Source organism: Molothrus aeneus, chromosome 8 (assembly GCF_037042795.1).
Source record: "Molothrus aeneus isolate 106 chromosome 8, BPBGC_Maene_1.0, whole genome shotgun sequence".
NCBI lineage: Eukaryota > Metazoa > Chordata > Aves > Passeriformes > Icteridae > Molothrus > Molothrus aeneus.
This window is the reverse complement of record NC_089653.1, coordinates 33,255,675-33,276,305: the sequence shown is the minus strand read 5'-3', so window position 1 is coordinate 33,276,305 and position 20,631 is coordinate 33,255,675. Positions and strand designations below refer to the sequence as shown.

Here is a 20,631-nt window from a genome sequence, read left to right as displayed (position 1 = left end):
GCAGGTGTCCCAGCCCTGATGTCTGAGGTACCAGCTGAAGGAGGGCTGGTGCAGAGCCCCACAAAGTTCTCCTCTTTTCCCAGTGCCATGTGAAATTTCCGTGGTTTGATATCATGGAATCACAGAATGGTTTGGGTTGGGAGGGACCTTGAATCCCATCCAGTACCATGGGCAGGGGCACCTCCCACTGTCCCAGGTGCTCCCAGCCCCAGTGTCCAGGCTGGCCATGGGCACTGCCAGGGATCCAGGGCCAGCCACAGCTCTGTGTCCCACACTGGGACATTCTTTTGCTTCCCTTAGGTCAGTCCCAACAGTGGGATTCCATCATCTTGGTGCTCTCACCAGTGTTTTACAGCTCACACTTGGAATTCTTCCTTTCAGCCAGTATTTTCAGGGTCTAAATCAAACTTTCATCCTGACAGGGACAGGGCTGACACCAGGAATTTGTTTACCTGCTATTTCCTCACTTTAGTGGGAAGAACTTTCCATGGAGGACTGAAACAAAAAAAAAGCTCTGATGTGAGGAATGAGATCCAACCCAGTGGCTGGGAACTGAATGTTGGCACAGTTAAAACAGATACAAAGTGCAGTGGGTTTAGGTTGGGCTTGGTTAAAATCCTGCCAGGTTTGTGATAGCTTCATCTTCATGGGAGATGAAGGCAAGGGCTCTTTACAGTGGGAAAATGGATCTGGTTCCTTCCCTGTCATTGTAGCAGAAGATAAATTTGGGTCAGATGAACCCTGCAATGGGGCAGGGCAGGCTGGTGATCACAAATCCCTTCTGGTGTTCAAACCTATGGATCTATGAAGTATTTTCTAAATCTGTGCCTCAGAGCAGAATGAACAGCAGCAGAAAGGTCACCTTTATCATCATTGCTGTCAAACACCTTGGAAACAGCAGAGCACAAAGCAAGTTGCTCAATCACTTTGCCCTTCTGCTACATCTGTTACCTGTACCTGTACTTTTGTCCCATTAAATGAAACTCACTCCCCTGTCCTGGATGGAATCCCATTTCCAAAAGCTGCACAGTGAAACTCTGTTGGCTTCAGCAACAGGATCTTGCCTTTACAAAGGCAATTAATGCCTGCCAAGTGCAGAAGTGAGCAGTGTTAGATAAATAATGATAATTATGAAAGCAGCTGCTCTTTGTCATAATGAGACGGTAGGAAACAGAGAGGGACTTTTTGCAAGAGTGTGTGGTGACAGGACAAGGGGAGTGGCTCCAAACTGACACTGGGTGGATTTGGATGTGATTTTGGGCAGGAATTGTTCCCTGGCAGGGTGGTGAGGCCCTGGCACAGGTGCCCAGAGCAGCTGGGGCTGCCCCTGGATCCCTGGCAGTGCCCAGGGGATGTTGGATGGAGCAGCCTGGCACAGGGGAAGGTGTCCCTGCCCATGGCAGGGGTGGCACTGGAAGATCTCAAAGGTCTCTTCCGACCCAAACCACTCCATGAGTGTTGGGTACAGGCCCCTGTGCTCCTGGCAGGGTTTGTGGGGGCTGCAGGCACAAGAGGTGAGGTCACCACTGCAGCCAAGTGTCCTTTGAGGCCCCACGGGTGTCCCTGTGGAGCTGCTTGGTGGGATTTATTATTGTGCATCTAAATCAACACGAGGTGTTTGGTTGGGCACCCAAATCCTGCTGTGGATGTGGTGCTTGCCTGAGATCCAGTTCCTACAAACCCACCAAATGCTGCAGTGTTTTAACATCCCATATCTATTAATTAATATGGTAATATTTCCCACAAGCTGAAAAATTTAAAAGTTAAATGTGAGAATCTCTGCTTGAGTGCTCACTATAATGTGTTGGGGCTTCATTTTTTTGCCTTACCACTTCCATATTTTCTTTTTTCCTTTTCTTTCTTAATTTTGGTCTTGTTTAATTTTTTTTTTTCCTACCTCAAGATAGAGGCTGGCTTTTCTTTTTCTTTTAAAGCTGGGTTTTCTCCACAGTAAGTGTTTGTAGAGCTCCTAGCACAACCAGATCCTGATGGAGCCACTGGATATTAATGTGCTGCAAATTAATCAGTAATGAAAATTAAATGTGTGTTTATACTCCAGTTATAATGTTTATACAAACACAAGAAGTATGTACCCCAACTGTGTAATGGTTCCCACCACAATATTTGCAAGGATGCAGCATTAACCAGCTTTAAATAAAAGTGCCTTGTTTGTTCAAATGAAGAACCCAAGGGAGAAACACCTCTTAGAAGTGGAACAGAATGAACATTGTGAAACACAGAGCCAGGGATTTTCAATATTCTGCGCTCTCCAGTTTTCTGAAGGTGATGGTGGCGTTTATCTCTTGGCTCCTTCTGTATTGTGCTTTTGCAGCTCACCAGAAATTTTGTCAAAACTCAAGGGTGTTTGTGATGAGGAGCACAACTCAAGACCTGTGTTAGGAGTAAATGTGAATGAGTGTTCCTCCTTCTGGCTCTGTCAGGAATGCTCTTTAGATAAGGAGTTGAAAGCAGATCAATAGCAACACTTTTTTTTTTTTTTTTTTTTTTTTTAAGAGGCAGATGCCTGAGATGAGTTCCCTACAAAAAGCGAAGTTTCTGTGGTTGTCACACACATGCCCCTCCCTGGAGGTTCCTGGAAAATGACAATTGCAAGTCCAAATTTTTTATATCCTTGCCAAAGGCAGGAGGGGAAGTGTGGAGAGAATGGGAACAAACTGCCTTGTCCCAGACATGATCTTGCACAGTCTCCTGTGGAGTTGTAATATTTCCATTTGTGAATATCCCTTCAGATGAGCAGGGTAAATCCAGTGCTGTAAATTCTGTGCTGTTCATGCAGTGTTTCCCTGGCGTGTCAATAGGAGGAGTTTGTTTCACTCCCCAAGTGCTAAATTAGTCTTTGGGTGGTCACTTGCTGATGAATACAACAGATTAGATGAAAAATAAGGAGCACAGGGAAAACATTTTCCTTTTCTACAAACCACCATTACTTAACAATTCTCTAAACCCCAGATCTCCCTAGATTTAACCTAAAATGTGTTGAAAATTACATGGAAGATTCAGCACTGAAATGTGCTGGCACAGAGTCCTCATTTGGAAGAGAAAACAGTCTGGAAACTTGTAGTCTATTCACAATTACCACAGGAAGTGTTCGTGTCCTGCAGCTTCAATATTTGGAGTTCCATTTTCCCTTATTCCCCGGAGCCATTGAATCCTTAATGCCTGCCTTTGAGCCTTATCTCAAACAGAACCACTGAAGGATAAATTCAAGGTGAGGTGGCCTCAATGTTCCCTGTGCTCTGTTTTTTGCAGGGGCCTGCTGGCCAGAGGCTTCACAGAGACCCATTACCTGCAGGATGGCACTGACGTGGTTCTCACACGCAATCTCACGGTAAGGCTGGGCTGTCCTGGGCAATTCATCCTTCAAATCCAAAATATCCTCTGCCAGCATCTGAGCCCTGGCATGAAACAGCTCAACATGTGGCTTTTTTTGTTTTGGGTTTTTTTTTTACTGTTGCCTTCAGTGTCTTTGTGACTGCTCTGATCTTACACATGAATTTTTAGAGGCAGCCTTTGAAGGCGAGCTCTGGGGTGAACCACGTGGCTTTTAACATTTGTGAGGTTTTTTTCAGCTTCTTGGAAATAGACCCATTAAAATGTGGTAATTATGGCAGATCAGTTATGGAGAAAAGGCCTGGTTCTGTTTGGGGGGGGGGGAAAAACCCCTAAATATCTGATTTCCAGAGTGCAAAAGTTCATGTCAAAGATTGGAAGGCTTGGGTGTCTTTCCTCACTGGGGAGGTCATGGGGAGGGTGTTGGTTGGGCTTTTTTTTTTAAATCCAGGCCATAAATGTGTTGTGGATGTACTTTATACTTGTATTTGTGTGTATGTAGATGTATATTTATGTGCATGTATAAATATGGATCTATACAAAATATGGCTTGTTAAAAGAAGCATTTAAAACTGCTTTTTACAAATAAAAACCCCTTAAGGCAGGAATGTATTTTGTCCTCTGACAGCATGAATGCCTTAATTAGAAATAATGCAGCAAGCCATTTTAATTACAAAGCTTATCTTTTATCTGCCTAAGTCCCATAAAGTATTTTCTCTGTTATGGTATTTACTCACTGACACTGTCAGCAGAGACACCATGCTTTGTGCTCCCATCCATAACAGGCTTTGCTGGGATCAGGGGAAGGAATTATTTCTCTGCATAACATCTTACTTCTGAAGAAGCATCTTCATTATAGCTGCAGACACCCCAAGTAAAGCAATCATTTCGAAAGCTTTCAGGGCTTTCATTTTGCTGGGTGCTCATATCTCCTTCCAAATCAGCTCAGGAGAAAATAGTCATTTGTTTTGGGAGCAGGAAGGCTGCAGAGACTCCTGAAGGAAGTAAAAGGAAATAAATGGAACACATGAGTCTTTCAGAGATTTACCTGAGTTAACAGGAGTATGTGTACAGCTAATGACAGGTTTTTCTTGCTAAAATACAATATCTGTTTGCAAAATGGCAAAGTAAGTCATGATTAGTAATGACAGTGCATTTTGCTGCCTAAAAAAGAGAGCTCAGTGCATTCATTTTTCATTAAATGCTGCAATACAGTTGAGAAAAGACAAGACTATGATTTTATTTTTATATCTCTTCTTCACTGAGGACATCAATACAGTCTGGAGTTGAAACCAAATCTGATTTTCCATTGAAAAGTTGCTTAGTCAAATTCTGCCTGGAGGTCAAGGCAGGTTTGTGGAGCTGTCTCTAGGGCAGTTCTCTAGCACACAAGTCAGTGTCTAGGTTATTTTTCAATTTATAGCACCTGGAAAATTGTCAAGACCTGCTATTTATTAAATGATCTCAAGCAAGTATAGAGTACTGTTTTAAGTATGATGGATCAGCCTTTGGTAATTATTTGTTTTTAAGGGGTCACCCATTTTATATACTAGTTTGCAGGAATAAAAAGATTTGATAGCAGAAAAAAGTCCTGCAATTCAGTGGAATTACTGAGCTAGAAATCAATTTTCTCCCAGTCCTGTTGCAGGCCATGCTCTGATAAGTTTACATTTTCGATATTGAACTTTGGCATCACATTGCTGGATCTCAGAGAAATTGTGAAATGGGCCACAACCAGGAGCTGAGAGTTAATAAAATGACAAGTTGTATGTGGAGAGGGAAAGAAATCAGGCCCTTTGCCATAATTCACTCTTAGATAAAGACAGCTGGACCACAGCAGCAGCTGTGCAGGGTGAGATATTGGCTCCCCTCCCCATTTCACTGGCCTCAGCTCTGGCGATGCTCAAACCCAAAGATTTCTTTCTCAGGAGCTCTGAACTTCACCTCATGTTTGCTTTAAGCAATGAGAATAAACCTATTTCATTTTTGCTTTTATCATATAAGAAATTCAGTGCTTGAGTGGGAGGTGTGTTGATTGTTCTTCTTCTATCATGGATGCATGGAACTGGTAACACTGAAATAAAGTGAAATAGTGCATGCACACGGAAAGTTTGACATCCATAGCAATTGTGACTGAAGTGATCACCCCAAAAAATTCAATCTGTGACTCCTTTCTATTATGGCTTTATCTTTGCTAATGTGTTACTGACTCTTCATGAGGATTGATGATAAAAATACCCAAGAGTAAAACACTCTCACCCTGTTTCTGTCATTTCTTTCACTGACAAAAGCTACTGAGATTTGTGTTTACAAAGTCAGAGCTGGCTGCTCAGTGTTCACTTGCTCGTGCTGGAAATCAAACAAACATTTTCTCTGGCACAAACTTATTTACAGAAAATTCCTGTCTGAATCATTCCATCTTGCCCAGACTGTTGCTTTCTTCACCAAAATCAAGGTGCTTTTTAGAAACCTGCTGTGAGTGAAAACCATGCCCCAGCCTGGAAAGGTTAATTAATGCAATAATGAACCAAGCCATGAGAGGCACAGGGAGATGACTGGAGTGCTGCAGCACTGATAACTTCCCTCTGCACTAATCAGATGGGAACCTTGCACAGCAGAGTTCTCACTTTCCAGGTGGTATTGAGAATGCAATATAACCTTTAGTCAACAATAAAATTAGCCTTGATTCCAGACAGATATGTGGATGAGCTTAGAAACCCTCTGTTGTGGGTGCCTTTTGCAAGCAGTGGATTATTAAAGAAATATAATAACCAAGGCACAAAATGAAATTGGACTGTTGTCTCTCAAAGTAGAAGCCCCCCCTTTATTCTTGGTTGTTTTTAATAACATGCAGCTACTTGGTTGGGTATTTCAATAAAAAATTTCATTTCCAACCTGTTTCCCTTCTCATTTGCTTTGTGATTTTTTATTTCAGGTTCTAAGGTTGGGATTGGCTTTTTTATGTTTCTCTTTTCACATACCTGCCTCCTATAGGGATACACAGATTTAAATGCCCTTAAATAAAAATAGGAGTCTATATAGAAAGGAGTAAAATGCAGCAGCTGATTTGTTAATCTGATTATTTTATAAAATATTAAAATAATATTAAAATATTAAAATAATATATATAATAAAGAGATATTAGAATAATATAAAATATAATCAAATGTTTAATTATTGTGGCTTTAAATACATAAGACAGAAAAAGGGGGTCAGTCATACAAATCCAACATTATTGATCCTTCACAAAATAAGAATACAGAACCAAACAAAAAACCTCCTATAACTTTTTGAGCTTTGGGAGCACTCAAGGTTTTTATTTAGGACTCTTTGGTCTGTTAAGCACAGAGAATATTTGGTGGGACAGGAAAGGTGCTGCCAGTGAGATTCTGAATGCTGTGGCCTGAGAGTGATACTCACCTTGAAATAAAAGGGCTGGAAACCCAGGAGCAAAGAGGATTTGTGACCAGTGAAATGTTTTCTCCTCCTGCACAGGGTCACTGCTTTTACCATGGCCACGTCCAGGGGTTCCCCGGCTCCTCCGTCAGCCTCAGCACCTGCTCGGGACTCAGGTGAGCCCAGATTTCAGCAGAGTTGGAGCTCATGAGAGCTGGGTTTGGCTTTTAATGCATGATCCAATATTGGGGAAGGGGCTGGAGCCCCAGGAGGGGCTGAGGGAGCAGGGGAGGGGCTCAGCCTGGAGCAAAGGGGGATCAGGGGGGACCTTGTGGCTCTGCTCTGGACCCTCGGGCTCTGCTCCCAGGGAACAGGGGCAGGAGGAGAGGGAACGACCTCAGGGTGGATATTGGGAACAATTTCCTCATGGAAAGGTTTGTCCAGGCCTGGCACAGCTGCCCAGGGCAGTTTGGAGTCCCCATCCCTGGAGGGATTTAAAATCCAAGCAGAGGTGGCACTTGGGGACACTGGCCTTGGCAGTGCTGGGAATGGTTGGACTCAGTCATCTTTGAGGGCTTCTCCAACAGAAATAATTCCATGATTCCATCTCTTTTTCAAATGTTGGATGAATCCCCACAAATAATTTTCCCTCTGGTTGCTCTGAGGAGAAAAAAACAAAGAACAGATAACACAGTTTTGGGGGGTTTTCCAAGAGCCATCCCTTGTCTCCTGCTGCCCATCCCTCTCTGTACCCGTTCCTTGGCACATTTTCATACTGGCAGGGCCTGGTGCCTTTCCAGGCCTCTTTGTCCTCACAACTGTTTCAGCTGCCAGCTGTGGAACCACTCATTGTCCAGCAGCCTCAGCACTAGGAGAGGTGGCTTTAGAAACCAGGGACTCAAAGGTTCTGTGATACAGAGAACATGCATGGCTGTGGAGCTCAGTAATTGTGTTTGTGGCAGGTAGGATGCTCAGCTTTTGGATTTTAGCTGCTTGTTAACAGCAGAGTAGCAGATTCCTATTGCTGAAAATCAAACCTCTTCCAGTCTGACAAAGGAATGGGCTGACAAAATTTCACATTCACAACAGACATAGTTCAGGAAACAATTATCTTTCTTACTTGGACAATCAGAGACTGGTATTTACTCACAGAGCTGTTCCAAATCACAGTAATTAACTGTAAATTGGCTCTAGGTTCTCCCTGGAAAACCCAGTTTTCCTGTCAGATTTCCAGCTGTCTCAGCCTTTTCTGGGTTTAATTTATCTACAAACAGCAGGAGTAGCTGGAATCTTTTCCCCTTGATTTTGCATTTTGTGCAGTAGTGGCATTGTCAAGGCTTCTGTAAGGGAGCTCTGGGACAGACAGCAGCAGAGAGAGCAGAGTTTGACCCCAGCACCCCTCTCCCTCTGGGAATGAGCCATTTGCTGTAGTGGATGGGATTCCTTTGACTCATTCCCACACAGAGGGGCTTTATGGGTGCTTCGCTATGGATCCAGCATCTTCCAAAAGTTTAATAAACCCCTTGCCTGAACAGTCAGAATTTATCTGTCATTCTTACTGTAAAACATATCCAGAATTTAAAACTGTTTATAAAAATCTAATGCAGAACTCTCAGTATTTTAGTTAAAGGATCACAATGCTGCAAGCTCCCCAGGAAAAATTTGTACCTCGTGGGACAGGGTCTCCATTGATGTCCTTGTTCCAGAGCTACCTGGAAATTAATCACTCTCAAGAGAAAATGCACATTAGAAGTCTTTTCTTTCTTCTCCAAAGTGCTCTCTTTGCAATTGTGGAGCTCCCAGAGTCCTTTCCCAGCTTCAGGTGGTTCAGACATGTCAAGACAGCAGATGCTGGCAGGGACATTTTCCTGGCACTGTTGCAGACAAGTGCCCAAAGTGCAAGCTGACAGGATTGGGCTCCTTCTCTGCAGCACCTTTTTCAGTACAAAACTGCAGAAATTTCCTTTGCTTTGTTCTAGTAGGAGATCAGACAAGGAGAAATCTCAGTTTCTGTGCCCGCTTCACTGCTGAGATTGATAAACAGAGTGTCCATGGGTGAGAACAGTCTGTGGTAAGAGTTCTGTGCCTGTTGATTCACTCCAAACCTGTTTCACAGCCCAACAACTGGGGGTTTCTCTGGGTCTGGATTGAAGGCACTTGAGACAGTAGTTCATGTTTGGACTCAGGTGTTTGTTATTTCCTATTTGTGAAACAGCCTCACAGCTGTGACTTTGGTAGCCTTTCATTAGTAAGGGACAAAATGGCCAACTATCTTTTGTTATAAGGTCTTTTAAGACTAGACTATTCAATTAAGAAATGATACTTAGATTATTTTCTTTTTTAACTCAATAACTGATCTCTTGAAACCTGTAACGTGGACTTTTCTGTGCAATTACAAAACACTACCCAAACTTAGGAAGAAGAAGGTGAAGAAGAACAACCTGCTTCTGCCCTAAAACCTCTATCTTGTTTCATATTTATTTCTATATTCTAAAACCCCAAACTCTAAGTTTTCTACCTTGTGATATTATATACTTCTAACCAACCACACACTTGTAATCTTAGTGTTATCAATCAATTTTTGAAGCCTTCTCCACAGCCTCAGGTCAATTGTAGTATTCTTTTGTGGGTCTGTGCCTTTCAGCACAGAAAGTTTAACATTCTCAGCATCCAGGATTCCAACAAACAACCAACAGCAACAATTCCCAGACAGAATAACTCCCACATATTGCCAGTGCTTGATCACAGAAGCACAGAATGGTTTGGGTTGAAGGGACCTGAAAGCTCATCCAGTTCCACCCCTGCCATGGGCAGGGACACCTTCCACTGTCCCAGGCTGCTGCAAAAAAAGCACAGTCAAGGAGAACTTCTTGGCTTTCTTTGCTGGCAGCTTTGCTGGCTTGAAAGAATAGATCTGGATGGGATGGGATGGGATGGGATAGGATAGGATAGGATAGGATAGGATAGGATAGGATAGGATAGGATAGGACAGGATAATGTACTTGCCACCAGCTTGCTGGAGCAGGGACTCTTGTTTTTCCAGAGCATGACAAAGACTCCAAGCTGCAGGAGCAGAGACATGAGGCTCTGTGTGGCCATGGAGCCCCAGGTGGGGACAGTCCCTGGAGCAGCCCTTTCACTTGCAGCAGCTGTTGGAAGGGAGGCCAAGTCTCGTTTTCAGGGTCTGTTCCTGGCTTTGTGACAGTTTCTAAGTGAATCAGACAAATCTCTCTGTCTCAGTTTCTCCATCTGTGAAATCCATTTAATGATTCTTACCTACCTCACACAGCTGCTGCGTGGAGCTGGGGTTCAAGTGCCTGAAAAATAATGTAATAATGTAATGAGAGGAAGTGCATGCTGTCAGCCCTCTGAAATCCTGGAGAACCCAGTATCTTCCCCCTCCCACCAGACAGGCACCCTGGGCATTGTTCCAGGTGTGGATAGGTGGGGGCTGTGCATTTTCCCCCAGACCAGCAGAGTCCATTAAAAGATATGAAACTACTCATAAAGAATAGGTCCCACATTTCAGTGTGCTCTGAAGGCTGAGTGCTCAGCAGCAGTCAGAGAAGCAAAAGGGATCACAGGAATTACTGAGACAGAAATAGAGGATAAAACAAGAACCCTCATTACCACTTTATAAATCCACAGAGCGCTCACATCCTGAGTTCTGCATGCAGTTCTTGTTTCCCCCTCCCCTGCTCCATCTCAGAAGAGGAAGAAGCAATATATCCAGAAAAGGTACAGAGAAGGGCAAAAATTTTGATCAAAGGTGTGGAGCAGCTTTTATCCAAGGAGAGAAAATAGACCAGGATTTGTCACTTTTGAAAGGCGATGACGGAGAAAAGGAGCATGATGAAACAAGGGTGAATGTCACACTGGAGAGGGGACAATCACTGAATATTCTTCATAACCTCAAAATTAGGAGACTTGAGAGCAAAGGAAAGTACTTTTTTTATTCACATAACGAAGTTGGAGCTGTCACAGGAGGGTGTCAGTGGATCAGTGACAGTGTCAATGGATTCCAAGAGGATGTGACAGTTTGGGAAGGGGAGCTCAGGGAGCCTCTGCAGGGCTGTAAAACCCTGAAATAACCCTGGCACTGCTGCTCTCAGAGCTGGGGCTGCTTGTTCTGCTCCTACCTCTCACCCCTGAGCTGCTGCTGATGGCCAAGGCCAGAGAGGAGCTGCTGAGCTGGAGGAGCCTTGCCCTGACCTCCCCCAGCCACCAAGGTCTTCCCTCCACGTGGCTGAGCAGTTGAGATGTGGTTTTAGCTCCTGAACATTTCATGATTGTTCTGTGATGAAGAACAATTGTGTGAAATCTGAATACTAAGGTTAGTCTGGTTTAAGTTTCTCAGGCAGGCAGAGGGGTGAGAGATGAAGAGGAGAGAGGAGGAGGCTCAGCTCTCTCAAGCACACATTGCTCAGCTCTGTTCCATCCTCACATAACATTCACACAACTCCTCACCTCACGTAGGAGCACAATGGCAGAAATAGTGGGATTGGCACTGAGAGCTGCCTAAAATGCAGGTTAGAGGAGAATATAATCATGCCTTAATCTGTATCCTGCTGGCTCCTCTGAGGAGGAGGAGCTGAATGGCAGAGAGGGCTCAGGAAATGCTGAGTGCACGGAATGGGAACAATGGCTAATCAGGATTTCTGGGTCCATCTGGATCAGAAAGCCAGTTAGACTGTCAGAGCTTGTGGGAAGATGAAGGTACGACAGAGCTGAGCCATTTCCTTCCTGTCCCCAGGAAATACCCTTCTGTTTATCCAGCTTGGAGGCTCTTCAAGTTTTTAGCAAATAATTTTGGCCTCTGGCCACTGCTCACATCTTCTGTGATAAATTTGTTTAGACTTGAATGATTTTTCCCTGATTACTTTCCCTGGGAGTGCTGAATCCACCCAGAACTGCAGCCTGGAGAAGGGCACGGCACAAACCTCCCTGGGCCAGGGGCTGCCAGGGGACTCTGCCATGGAAATGTGCAGCTCCAGAAGCATCTGCAGTGACCTCTTAGATGGGGGGAGCTTGAGAGGCGCTCCCAAAAATTCCTTGGGAGCCTAAGGATAGAAATCTCCCAGGAAGCCTTTTCCTTCTGAAACCCCAAAATGCACTTGAATATCCTCAGATGTTTTACCCAGTTGTTAGGTGATTAAGCCAGTCACACAAACAGAACGTGTTCACTCTTTGTCCAGCCTCATCAGCAGCTGAAAGATGCAGTGTCCACAGGGACGGGGATGGGGAGAAGGCCCCAGGATGGAATTGATGCTCATTTTTACTGGGATTACAGAGTTATGGTACCCAAGGCTGCCAATACCATTTTTCAAATGGTCTGGCTGAACTCACTGCAGCCCAGACACAGTCAGCTGAAGAGGGGATTTAAATGTGACACTCCAGACATCAACTGTTGAGAAAGGAATGGAAGTAGGAAACCAGTGAGAAAAAGAAATGTAAATTCCTCACGACCCCTCAAGCAGCATTTCCCCACAGAAGAAGAGATTTCATCCAAAAGTTAAGTTAGGAGAAAATCCCCATTGAGAAAAGCACTGGTTTGGATGTGAGCTTTTCCTCCCTACTTTCTGCAGGCAGAGCTTTTAGTTCATATAAACATCCTGCATGGTTTGTAATTTATCTGACCAGGAAACTCCTGGAGGATTTTGAGCTCGGCATTAAAAACCATTCACTTTCTGGGGTTTCATGGCTTCTGTTTCATGGCTGCCTGTTCCAGGGGAGCAGCTCCTGGCTCAGGGTCACCTCTGTGCTCTGAAATGAGCATCATGTCCAGCCTTGGACCATGGTGTGCACGAGGGATCACTGCCAGGACAGGGATGAGGGATGATCCTACCCAGGTGTTTGAGCTCCTTCTCCATCCACTCTGCTGCTGGCATTTAGTGGGATATGCAAGTTGGAATCTTCTTGTCCTGTCTCTCTGTTTGCTGCAGGGTGCTATAAAATGTGCTCACTAAATTGGTACCCATGCTAATGCATCTTTCCTTCTTCCTTTCCTTTCCTTTCCTTTCCTTTCCTTTCCTTTCCTTTCCTTTCCTTTCCTTTCCTTTCCTTTCCTTTCCTTTCCTTTCCTTTCCTTTCCTTTCCTTTCCTTTCCTTTCCTTTCCTTTCCTTTCCTTTCCTTTCCTTTCCTTTCCTTTCCTTTCCTTTCCTTTCCTTTCCTTTCCTTTCCTTTCCTTTCCTTTCCTTTCCTTTCCTTTCCTTTCCTTCCCTTCCCTTCCCTTCCCTTCCCTTCCCTTCCCTTCCCTTCCCTTCCCTTCCCTTCCCTTCCCTTCCCTTTCCCCTTCCCCTTCCCCTTCCCCTTCCCCTGAAATTTCCTTTCCATTAAATTTCCTTGAAATTTCCTTTCCTTGAAATTTCCTTCTTCCCTTTCTCTTTCCCCATCCCCACATGTGACCCTTTCTCTGACAACACAATTCCTGTTCCTTGCAGCCCAAATGCTGGACATTAAATCTCATTTTCTCCCCCCCCCCATCCAAGTAACTCCTTGCTGGAATTCCAGGAATCAGAGCTGCAGCTCGATCTGCACCCACCCTGGACAGATCTGTCCTGCACTGAGAAAGGATGAAGTGTGTGCTGCAGGAGGGTCTGGCCATAATTCCATTTTAGAGAATATATTTTCAGGTCCATGAAAGGCACTGGCTGGAGTGGAAGCTCTGTGAGTGATGATGTGTCTGTGTGGGAACACCTCCACCACTCCTGTGAGATGCAGAACCAGTGGTGCTACTGCTTCCACCCCCTTGGAGAGGCTGCCCTTGGCTGATTTGGGTCAGATTTGTTATTTTAATAGAATCCTCCTGTGCAGTGTACTAGGATAATGGGATTGTTTTTCTTTCCTATTGTGCTCTTCATCAATAGATGAGTTTTTTTTCTGTGGATACTAAAATTTTCTCTGTTTTAGAGGTGAGGAGTTGTTGCAAAAAGAGGTGACCAGAGGCAGAGACAGGAGCACATCTGCTTTCAGACTCCTGTTCTCTGCATTTCCCAGTCTCTTAAAGCTAAAGAATGACCAAACCATTTGAAAAATATCTAAATATCAGCTCTATTAGAAAAACAGTCAATAGATCATCCTGCTCATTTATCCCCACAGTATCCATCTGCAACTTATTAAAGCAGCCTAAAAGTGAAGCCCTCATTCACCACCTCATTTTTCTTTCCCTTTTGTTTGTTTGCCTGCTTACTTGCCTGGGAATTTGTTATGCAGAGCCCTGGGAATGCAGAATGTACAATAAAAATAAATAAAAATGCCCTCTGAGTGCACAGATCACCCCTGTTGAGCAGCCCTGCACTCCGGGCTCACAGGGCTCCAATTCTGGAACCTTTTCACCCAAAACTCCTTGAAATCCAGGGAAGAGCTGTGGGATCAGCCCCTGCCCCTGGGGGGCTGTGACATTGGTTGTGCAATGAGGGACCTGGAGGTTTTCAGGTGGCACAGGAGCCCTGCAGTGTCTGTGGGCAGGCACAGACTTTAAATGAATATTCAGTGTGTGAGCAGGAACTGCCCTCTAATTAATTTCTCACCAACTCAGGACATCTACATTCCTCTGCCAGTGGAAATAGAGCTTTTTATTTTTATTGTTTAGAAATAACTTTGAGCTTCATTAAAACCAAATGTTTAATTGCACTCACAGATCTCAGGTTTATCAATTTACTTAATTTCCCCTGTATAGTGCAGCAGAATAATATATAATAGTTTCATATAGTGCTGTCCCAGCCAAGTTTTGCTTCAGCATCACAATTTCTCAGACAAGTATGTGTTGATGGTTTATGTTGGCAGGACCTTTGCTTCTGCTGACAAGTCGGAAAAGAAAAATCCCATTTATATTTTGAGATTTCCTTAAGCCTGTTGATTTATGAAATACGACTGGCCTCGCTTTAGGTTTTGTTTTGGTTTTCCTTTTTAAGAGGGGAAAAAAAAATTCTATTTGATTTTATCGACAGTTAAAAAAGTGGAATTATTCCATGAAATTGCCTTTCCCTGATTGAGAGAGTCCTGGCAATGTGGAATTGTGTGAGTTTTAATTTCTGTTTGAGGCAGGGAGAGCTCTCCCATCTCACACAGACATTCCCAGGTGTCCACAGGGCTCAGAGGGGAGGACAGGAGGCAGAGCCCCGTGGGTTTCCCACCTCCAGGGGGTCAGCAGGGATCTGGAGGTGCTTGGGCTGCTGCTGGCCCCAGGCATGAGCAGGGACCAAACCCTGTGCAGAGCTGGAGTCAAATTTAGGCCAGGCTCAGGACCACACTGGAGCTGCTTCCAGTTGGCCTGGAGCCTGGGAGCTGCTGTCTGGACGTGCTCTTGGGATGGATATTTTCCCTCCCTCTCTGCTACCAGGGATGGAGGAGACGGGGGGAGAATTTCAGGTAGGTTGGGGTTGTCTCTTGGCTTTCCTGCCTGCCTCTTTTGTAAATCTGTCTGACATCCCAGCATCTGAAGGTTTGGGACTGAGGAAAACCCAGAATTAGACACCTGACACTAAAATTTGAATAGTTCATATTGCTTTTTTTCCCCTCCAACGTTTATAATCCTGGGAATTCTAGTAGTCCTTTGTCTGATAGAAATCCCACAGACTGGTCTTAAGGACTTGCTGAAATCTCTTTGGGGTTCTTTGTGCAATGTTTGACTGGGAATCTGTAGTTTAATGTGCCATTTGCCACATTAATACTTTATTAATCTGTGGAAAACACAAGATTGTTTAGCATTAATGGCTGCTGAAAAATAGAAAAGTTTGTGGGAACATGGGCTGACTCAGGAGTGTGGGAGATCCCAGGGGGAGACACAGAAATGCTGGAGGAGTAACAGAAGCCTCTTGGAGACACCTGAGGAGAGTGGAAAGAACCAGTAGCTAGAGATTTATTTTATTTGCCTCTGAATGACTGGTGGGTATTGTTCACACACCCAAAAAATAAAAAAGAAAGGAACCATAACTCTTGACTCGTTACATTTTTAAGGTGCTGTGCTTGGCACTGCACGATGGGGGAAAAATGCAATTGTAGGAAAAGAAAATTAGTCAAAACCGGAGAGCTGGCCAAGAAAATTCATATTTGATATTCATTATCTTATTACAGATGGTCACAAGCCAAGTGCTGATATCCTGTAGGCAGCACTCAAGGGATAAGTGTGCTTTAAATGAAAAGTCTGGTTTTCTTTCTGCCAAATCTGCAGATTTTCCTTCTCCTGGGATTGCTCCATAGGCAAAGGGAAACTGGTCCTTAAAGGCCCATGCTTCCCTTGAGATGGGAATCAGATGGTGTGCTCAGGAAAAACCCAGATGAATCATTCTGGGATCTGATCACTTGTCCATACCCTCAGCAGCTAAAGGAAATGAGGGGTAAAGAAATGGTTATGTAGGTCTTTTTAAAGAAATGGTTATTTGGTTCTTTTAGATAGAGGTTGGGTACATGAGGGATACATTGGCAATGTGGCATTGATGTGGCACATTTTGGATATGAACTCCTGAAAACAAGATGCTCACTTTAAAATATTTTTTTAAAAAATTTAATTGAGAGAACTCAACTTAGGATACAACTAAATCTCTCCCTTTGTAGTGTAAGTAATTAAAGAAAATTGATCAAGCTTCTAATTTTGAAAGTGAACATTCTAAGAAGGGCAAATTTAGCATTAAAAATAAACCCCTGCATGCTTTTCTGTTGTTTCTGAGCTGTCAGCACAGGGAGCTGGTCAGGCTGGCCCATTTCAAACAGTGACTAATGGACTCCTGCCTCCAAAATTAAATGATTAATTGCACAAGGCCAAGACAACAACCCTTATTTGATTGTGCTGATTACAGGGCTGCTGGTTTTTGGAGTAAAGTGAATATTTTGTCCCCATTTCCCCAATCCTCCAAGGAGTGAGGCAGCCCTGACAACAATTCAGAGCCCGAGGTTACTGAAATCAGGGGTGACCTGCCCGGGGTGTCCCATATGTCAGGAGGGCTCTTGGGATCCTGGCTGGAGCTGCTGGGATAAATCAGCCCAGCCCTCCCAGCCCTGACCCATCACTCCCAGCTGCTGGGGGATGCCTGGACGTGTCTCACCTGCTCTGCCAAGGGGGCTGAGGGAGCTGCAGATGAATTATCAGACCCTGAGCCTTGGTTCAGGGCAGTAAAACAGGCTCCTGGGATTGCTGTTAGACAGATTTTGATATCCTGCCTTTCCAGGCTGCTTTTTTCTCTTGGACTTTTAGCTGTTCCAGTCCCCAGGAAAGTGTCTGTTGGCTTGGTGTTAATGGTGCTCTGAAGCAAAACTGTGCAGCCAGCTTGGAATTAATACTTCAGTTCATTTGTTAGCAGACCAAAGACTTTGAGTTTCTTCATCATATCTTCCTAATAATAGGATAACTAAGGTACCTTCTCCAAATAATTATCATTTTACTTTTAAATCGATCTTCATAGTATCATTAACCTGCTTTTGGGTCCTTTTTCTCCTATTTTATCCTTCTTTTTTGTAACTTTCTGGAAAATTGTACAGCAACACTGGCCTCACAATGGCTGTTGTATTTTACCTTTATCACAGCAGAGACAGAAATAAAAGGGGCAGACACTTCTAAAACTCCAAAAAGGTACACTAAGATAATAAAGTTGCTCCATTCCTTGTCCCAAGTCCCTCTGCAGCTCTCCTAGAGCCCCTTCAGGCCCTGCCAGGGGCTCTGAGCTCTCCCTGGAGCTGCTCCTGTCCAGGTGAGCCCCCCAGCTCTCCCAGCCTGTCACATATTCACCCTTTTGTCACCCTTGCTTTGCTGTGGCATCTGGGCAGGACCCAGCACAAGGACCCTCTTCCTTTCCTCTTACAGTCTGTAGCTTAAAGAGCTCAGCAAGAGAGCTTTCAGTGCCAGATCTGTGAGTTCCTCAGGGAGCAGGTGGCATTGCTGTCAAAATTATTCTTTTGGGCAGTAAAATGAGCGAAACAGGAACGCGCTCTTCCCGTGTCTGAGCTTCCCTCTGCTGCCCTGCTGTGCAATATTTAATAATCCATGCTGACACCACGAGGCCTCTTTGATCTGGCAGGGTTTGCTTTAGCAGCTCTAATGGAGCTGCAGACTGGAATGGATGTTTTCCCACTGTACCTCCTTCCCAAAGTCTTTCTCTTTTTCTTTCGTTTGCCGCGGCTCCGGCGGCATCGGCAATGCATCACTGGGAGAATGGAAAACAAATAAAGCACAAATATCATTTTGCTCTGCAGTGCAGCACTTCAGAAGAGACAGATTTCTGTGAGCCATTGGTTCTTTTAAAGTATAGTGTGTGCTGCAATGACAAATGTACAGCTTTGATGTTTCCTGCTCCGCTCGCCTGTGACACTGTAAATCACTGTTTTGCTTTCTCATACTCCATCATTATTAAACTTGGTGTAACTCTGGTGTAGACAAGCTCCTGAAAACCACGTGTCTCACTCTGCTCTCCTGTGTCCCAGGGGAATTATTGTGTTTGGAAACAAAAGCTACATTCTGGAGCCATTGGAAGGTGCTACAAGGGAACACAAGATCTACCGAGCGGAGAACCTGAGAGCAGCCCCGGGCTCCTGTGGCCACCAGCTGGACATCCCTGCCATGGGGGCTGCTGCCACTGCCACATCACAGCATCCTCCAGCTGCCAGGGTAGGTGGCTCATGTGCTTTTCTGTGTCTGCTTGGCAGCATTTCCATATTGCTGCCCACCACAAGGGTCTCCACTGAGCAAAACCTTAACCCACACCACCGCCTTCCCTCGGTGCCGTCTGCTGAAGTGCAGATGAAATTATTTGTTAAAGCTTTATTACTTTTCCTGGACTCTCCATGCATAGCTTGCTTTTCACTTCCTTTTCAACACAGAAAAGTTTATGGGTTCATATTATGGTTGTATATTCTGGTTCTTGTATGGTTAGAACCAGAATTCGAGGCTCCCTGAGAATACTGAGCGATGTCTGGAAAAGTTCTTGCCCTCCCAAGATGAAAGAGAACATGATAGCTGGGATACTTTGCTAATACCAGGTTTGGAACCTCTGTCTTTTAGTAGCAAAGTCTCTTATGCAGACAAAACAAATTCTCAGCATATTATTTTACAGCTGTATTATTGGAGTTGCTGTGATGTTGGCAGAAATGTACTTCATGTGAGATTCATCTAGCTAATGGAAATTAGAAAATTAAATGAGCCAAAAACTAGGAAGAGGAAATGCTGTAACAAATTCCTCTGCATATTGGACAAGGGTTGTAGAAAAGGCTGGGTTAGGAATTACAGAATGATACAAATCTGCCATCAGCATTTATTGAATGTCACATATGGGGATTTGTACTTGCATGTACGACTCAGGCTTTGCCTCAGGTCCATTGTTAAGAAAAGCAACCTAAGTGACATCTCTAGATAGAATTATGCAATGGAATTAATTTATTTTACATTTTTAGGAATATTGCATCCAGAGCATTAGCCTTTGCATGTTACTTTATAAGAATTAAGTGTATTTCTAAAAGCATGTGTGTGGGTGGAAAACATTGGAAATACAACTTTATTAAGTTTTCCCCAAATTCTTTGTGACTTTGAATTCCACTGAAGTAGTCAGTGTAATGCAGAAGTAAAATGTGTGCATGTAGCAAACTGACACAACCAAAGCCATTTTATTATTACCCTTATGGATCTTCCATTTTGCTGCTGGCTTCAACTACATCTCAAATTTCACTTTAAATATCTGAAAAATATTTTTGCTGTGGTTCACTGGACATAATTATAAAACCTGTCAGCAGTCACATCATATGGATAGGTACAATATATTTAATGAGTAAGTTGGTTAAGCTTCTAATGTAGGAATTTTGAAAGCTGTCAAATGTCATGTGTGCAGTGAGTTTTCATATTTCAGTGTTGTCATTAAGCAGTCTGTCAGTGGGCACATCAAATAAAGATGACCTGCAAAGTGGGGAGACATGAAGCTGCTCCAAGTCACACTGGGTGACAGAATTAAGCAGAAATCTGGTCTAAGGTTCATGGGGATGATTAAAATATTTGGCTTCTTGACAGGTCTGGGGGAAGATTTTTGTTTGGTTTTATCTGCTGACTCTCCACTCAACCTCCTACACGAAATTCTCATTGAGCAGAGCTGAAAAGTGAGATCAGTGCATCACCAAGGGCTCTGGTTAGATGCAAGCACAGGTGAAGGATGGCACAAGCAGCAGCCTCAGCTCCCCAGACCCAAAGAGGAGCTGCAGTGGAGCAGAGCAGGAGATGCAGAGGCTGTCACTGACAGCCTGTGCCCTGCTGGAGCGGGGTCTCTGTGAGTGCTGGGTCATTTCCTGACTCACTGGACCCTCAAATTGCACCAAGGAGCATTTTCCAGCTGAGCTCCATTGAGACAGGACCCTGAAGAATGTCTGGTGTGTAGGACACTCCCTGCAGTAGGGAATTTTCTCTGTAGCCACAAGGAAAAAAAGCCATTTTGGTGATGGCGGTGACCAGGAGCAGGCAGGGGATTTTTTAGATCATGAGGAAAGAGAGGCTGCACCACTGCAGTGTCCACCCAAGCCATGCCAATTGCCAGGCAGGGAAGGCTGAGGAAGGGGTGGGGCAGCAGGTTTGGGATGGGATCAGGTGGGGAAGAAGCAGAGGAGAGAGACCATGGTCAGAGGAACAAAGCCCATTGTCCCCCAGCTCTCACGGCTGTGTCATTGACTCCTCATTTCAGTTCTGAAGGATTAACCCAGCAAAGGGGCTGTGCAGTGATGCAGCTGGCTGCAGAGAGCAAGCTGAAAGAAGCCATAATTAGGTATATTTCATAAATAAATATTGTATCCTAGGAGTTCACATAGCCTTTGGGCAAATCTCAGGAACAGATTTGTTATGCAAGTCAGTCACCAGAGGCTGATGTGATTTTTATGCCTGCTAGCCAATTTCTCTCCAGCTCACTCCAGTCCAAACA

At 44.3% G+C, this 20,631-nt stretch overlaps 1 protein-coding gene across 1 annotated transcript in view; it reads left to right on the top strand.

Moving 5' to 3' along the window:
* Nucleotides 1-20,631, top strand: part of ADAM12 (ADAM metallopeptidase domain 12) — a 184,193-nt gene that overhangs the window by 99,625 nt on the left and 63,937 nt on the right. The window contains exons 4-6 of the mRNA XM_066555175.1: nucleotides 3,271-3,349; nucleotides 6,847-6,923; nucleotides 18,164-18,347. Coding sequence (XP_066411272.1) covers nucleotides 3,271-3,349; nucleotides 6,847-6,923; nucleotides 18,164-18,347 — 340 coding nt within the window. The remainder of the gene's footprint in view (nucleotides 1-3,270; nucleotides 3,350-6,846; nucleotides 6,924-18,163; nucleotides 18,348-20,631) is intronic.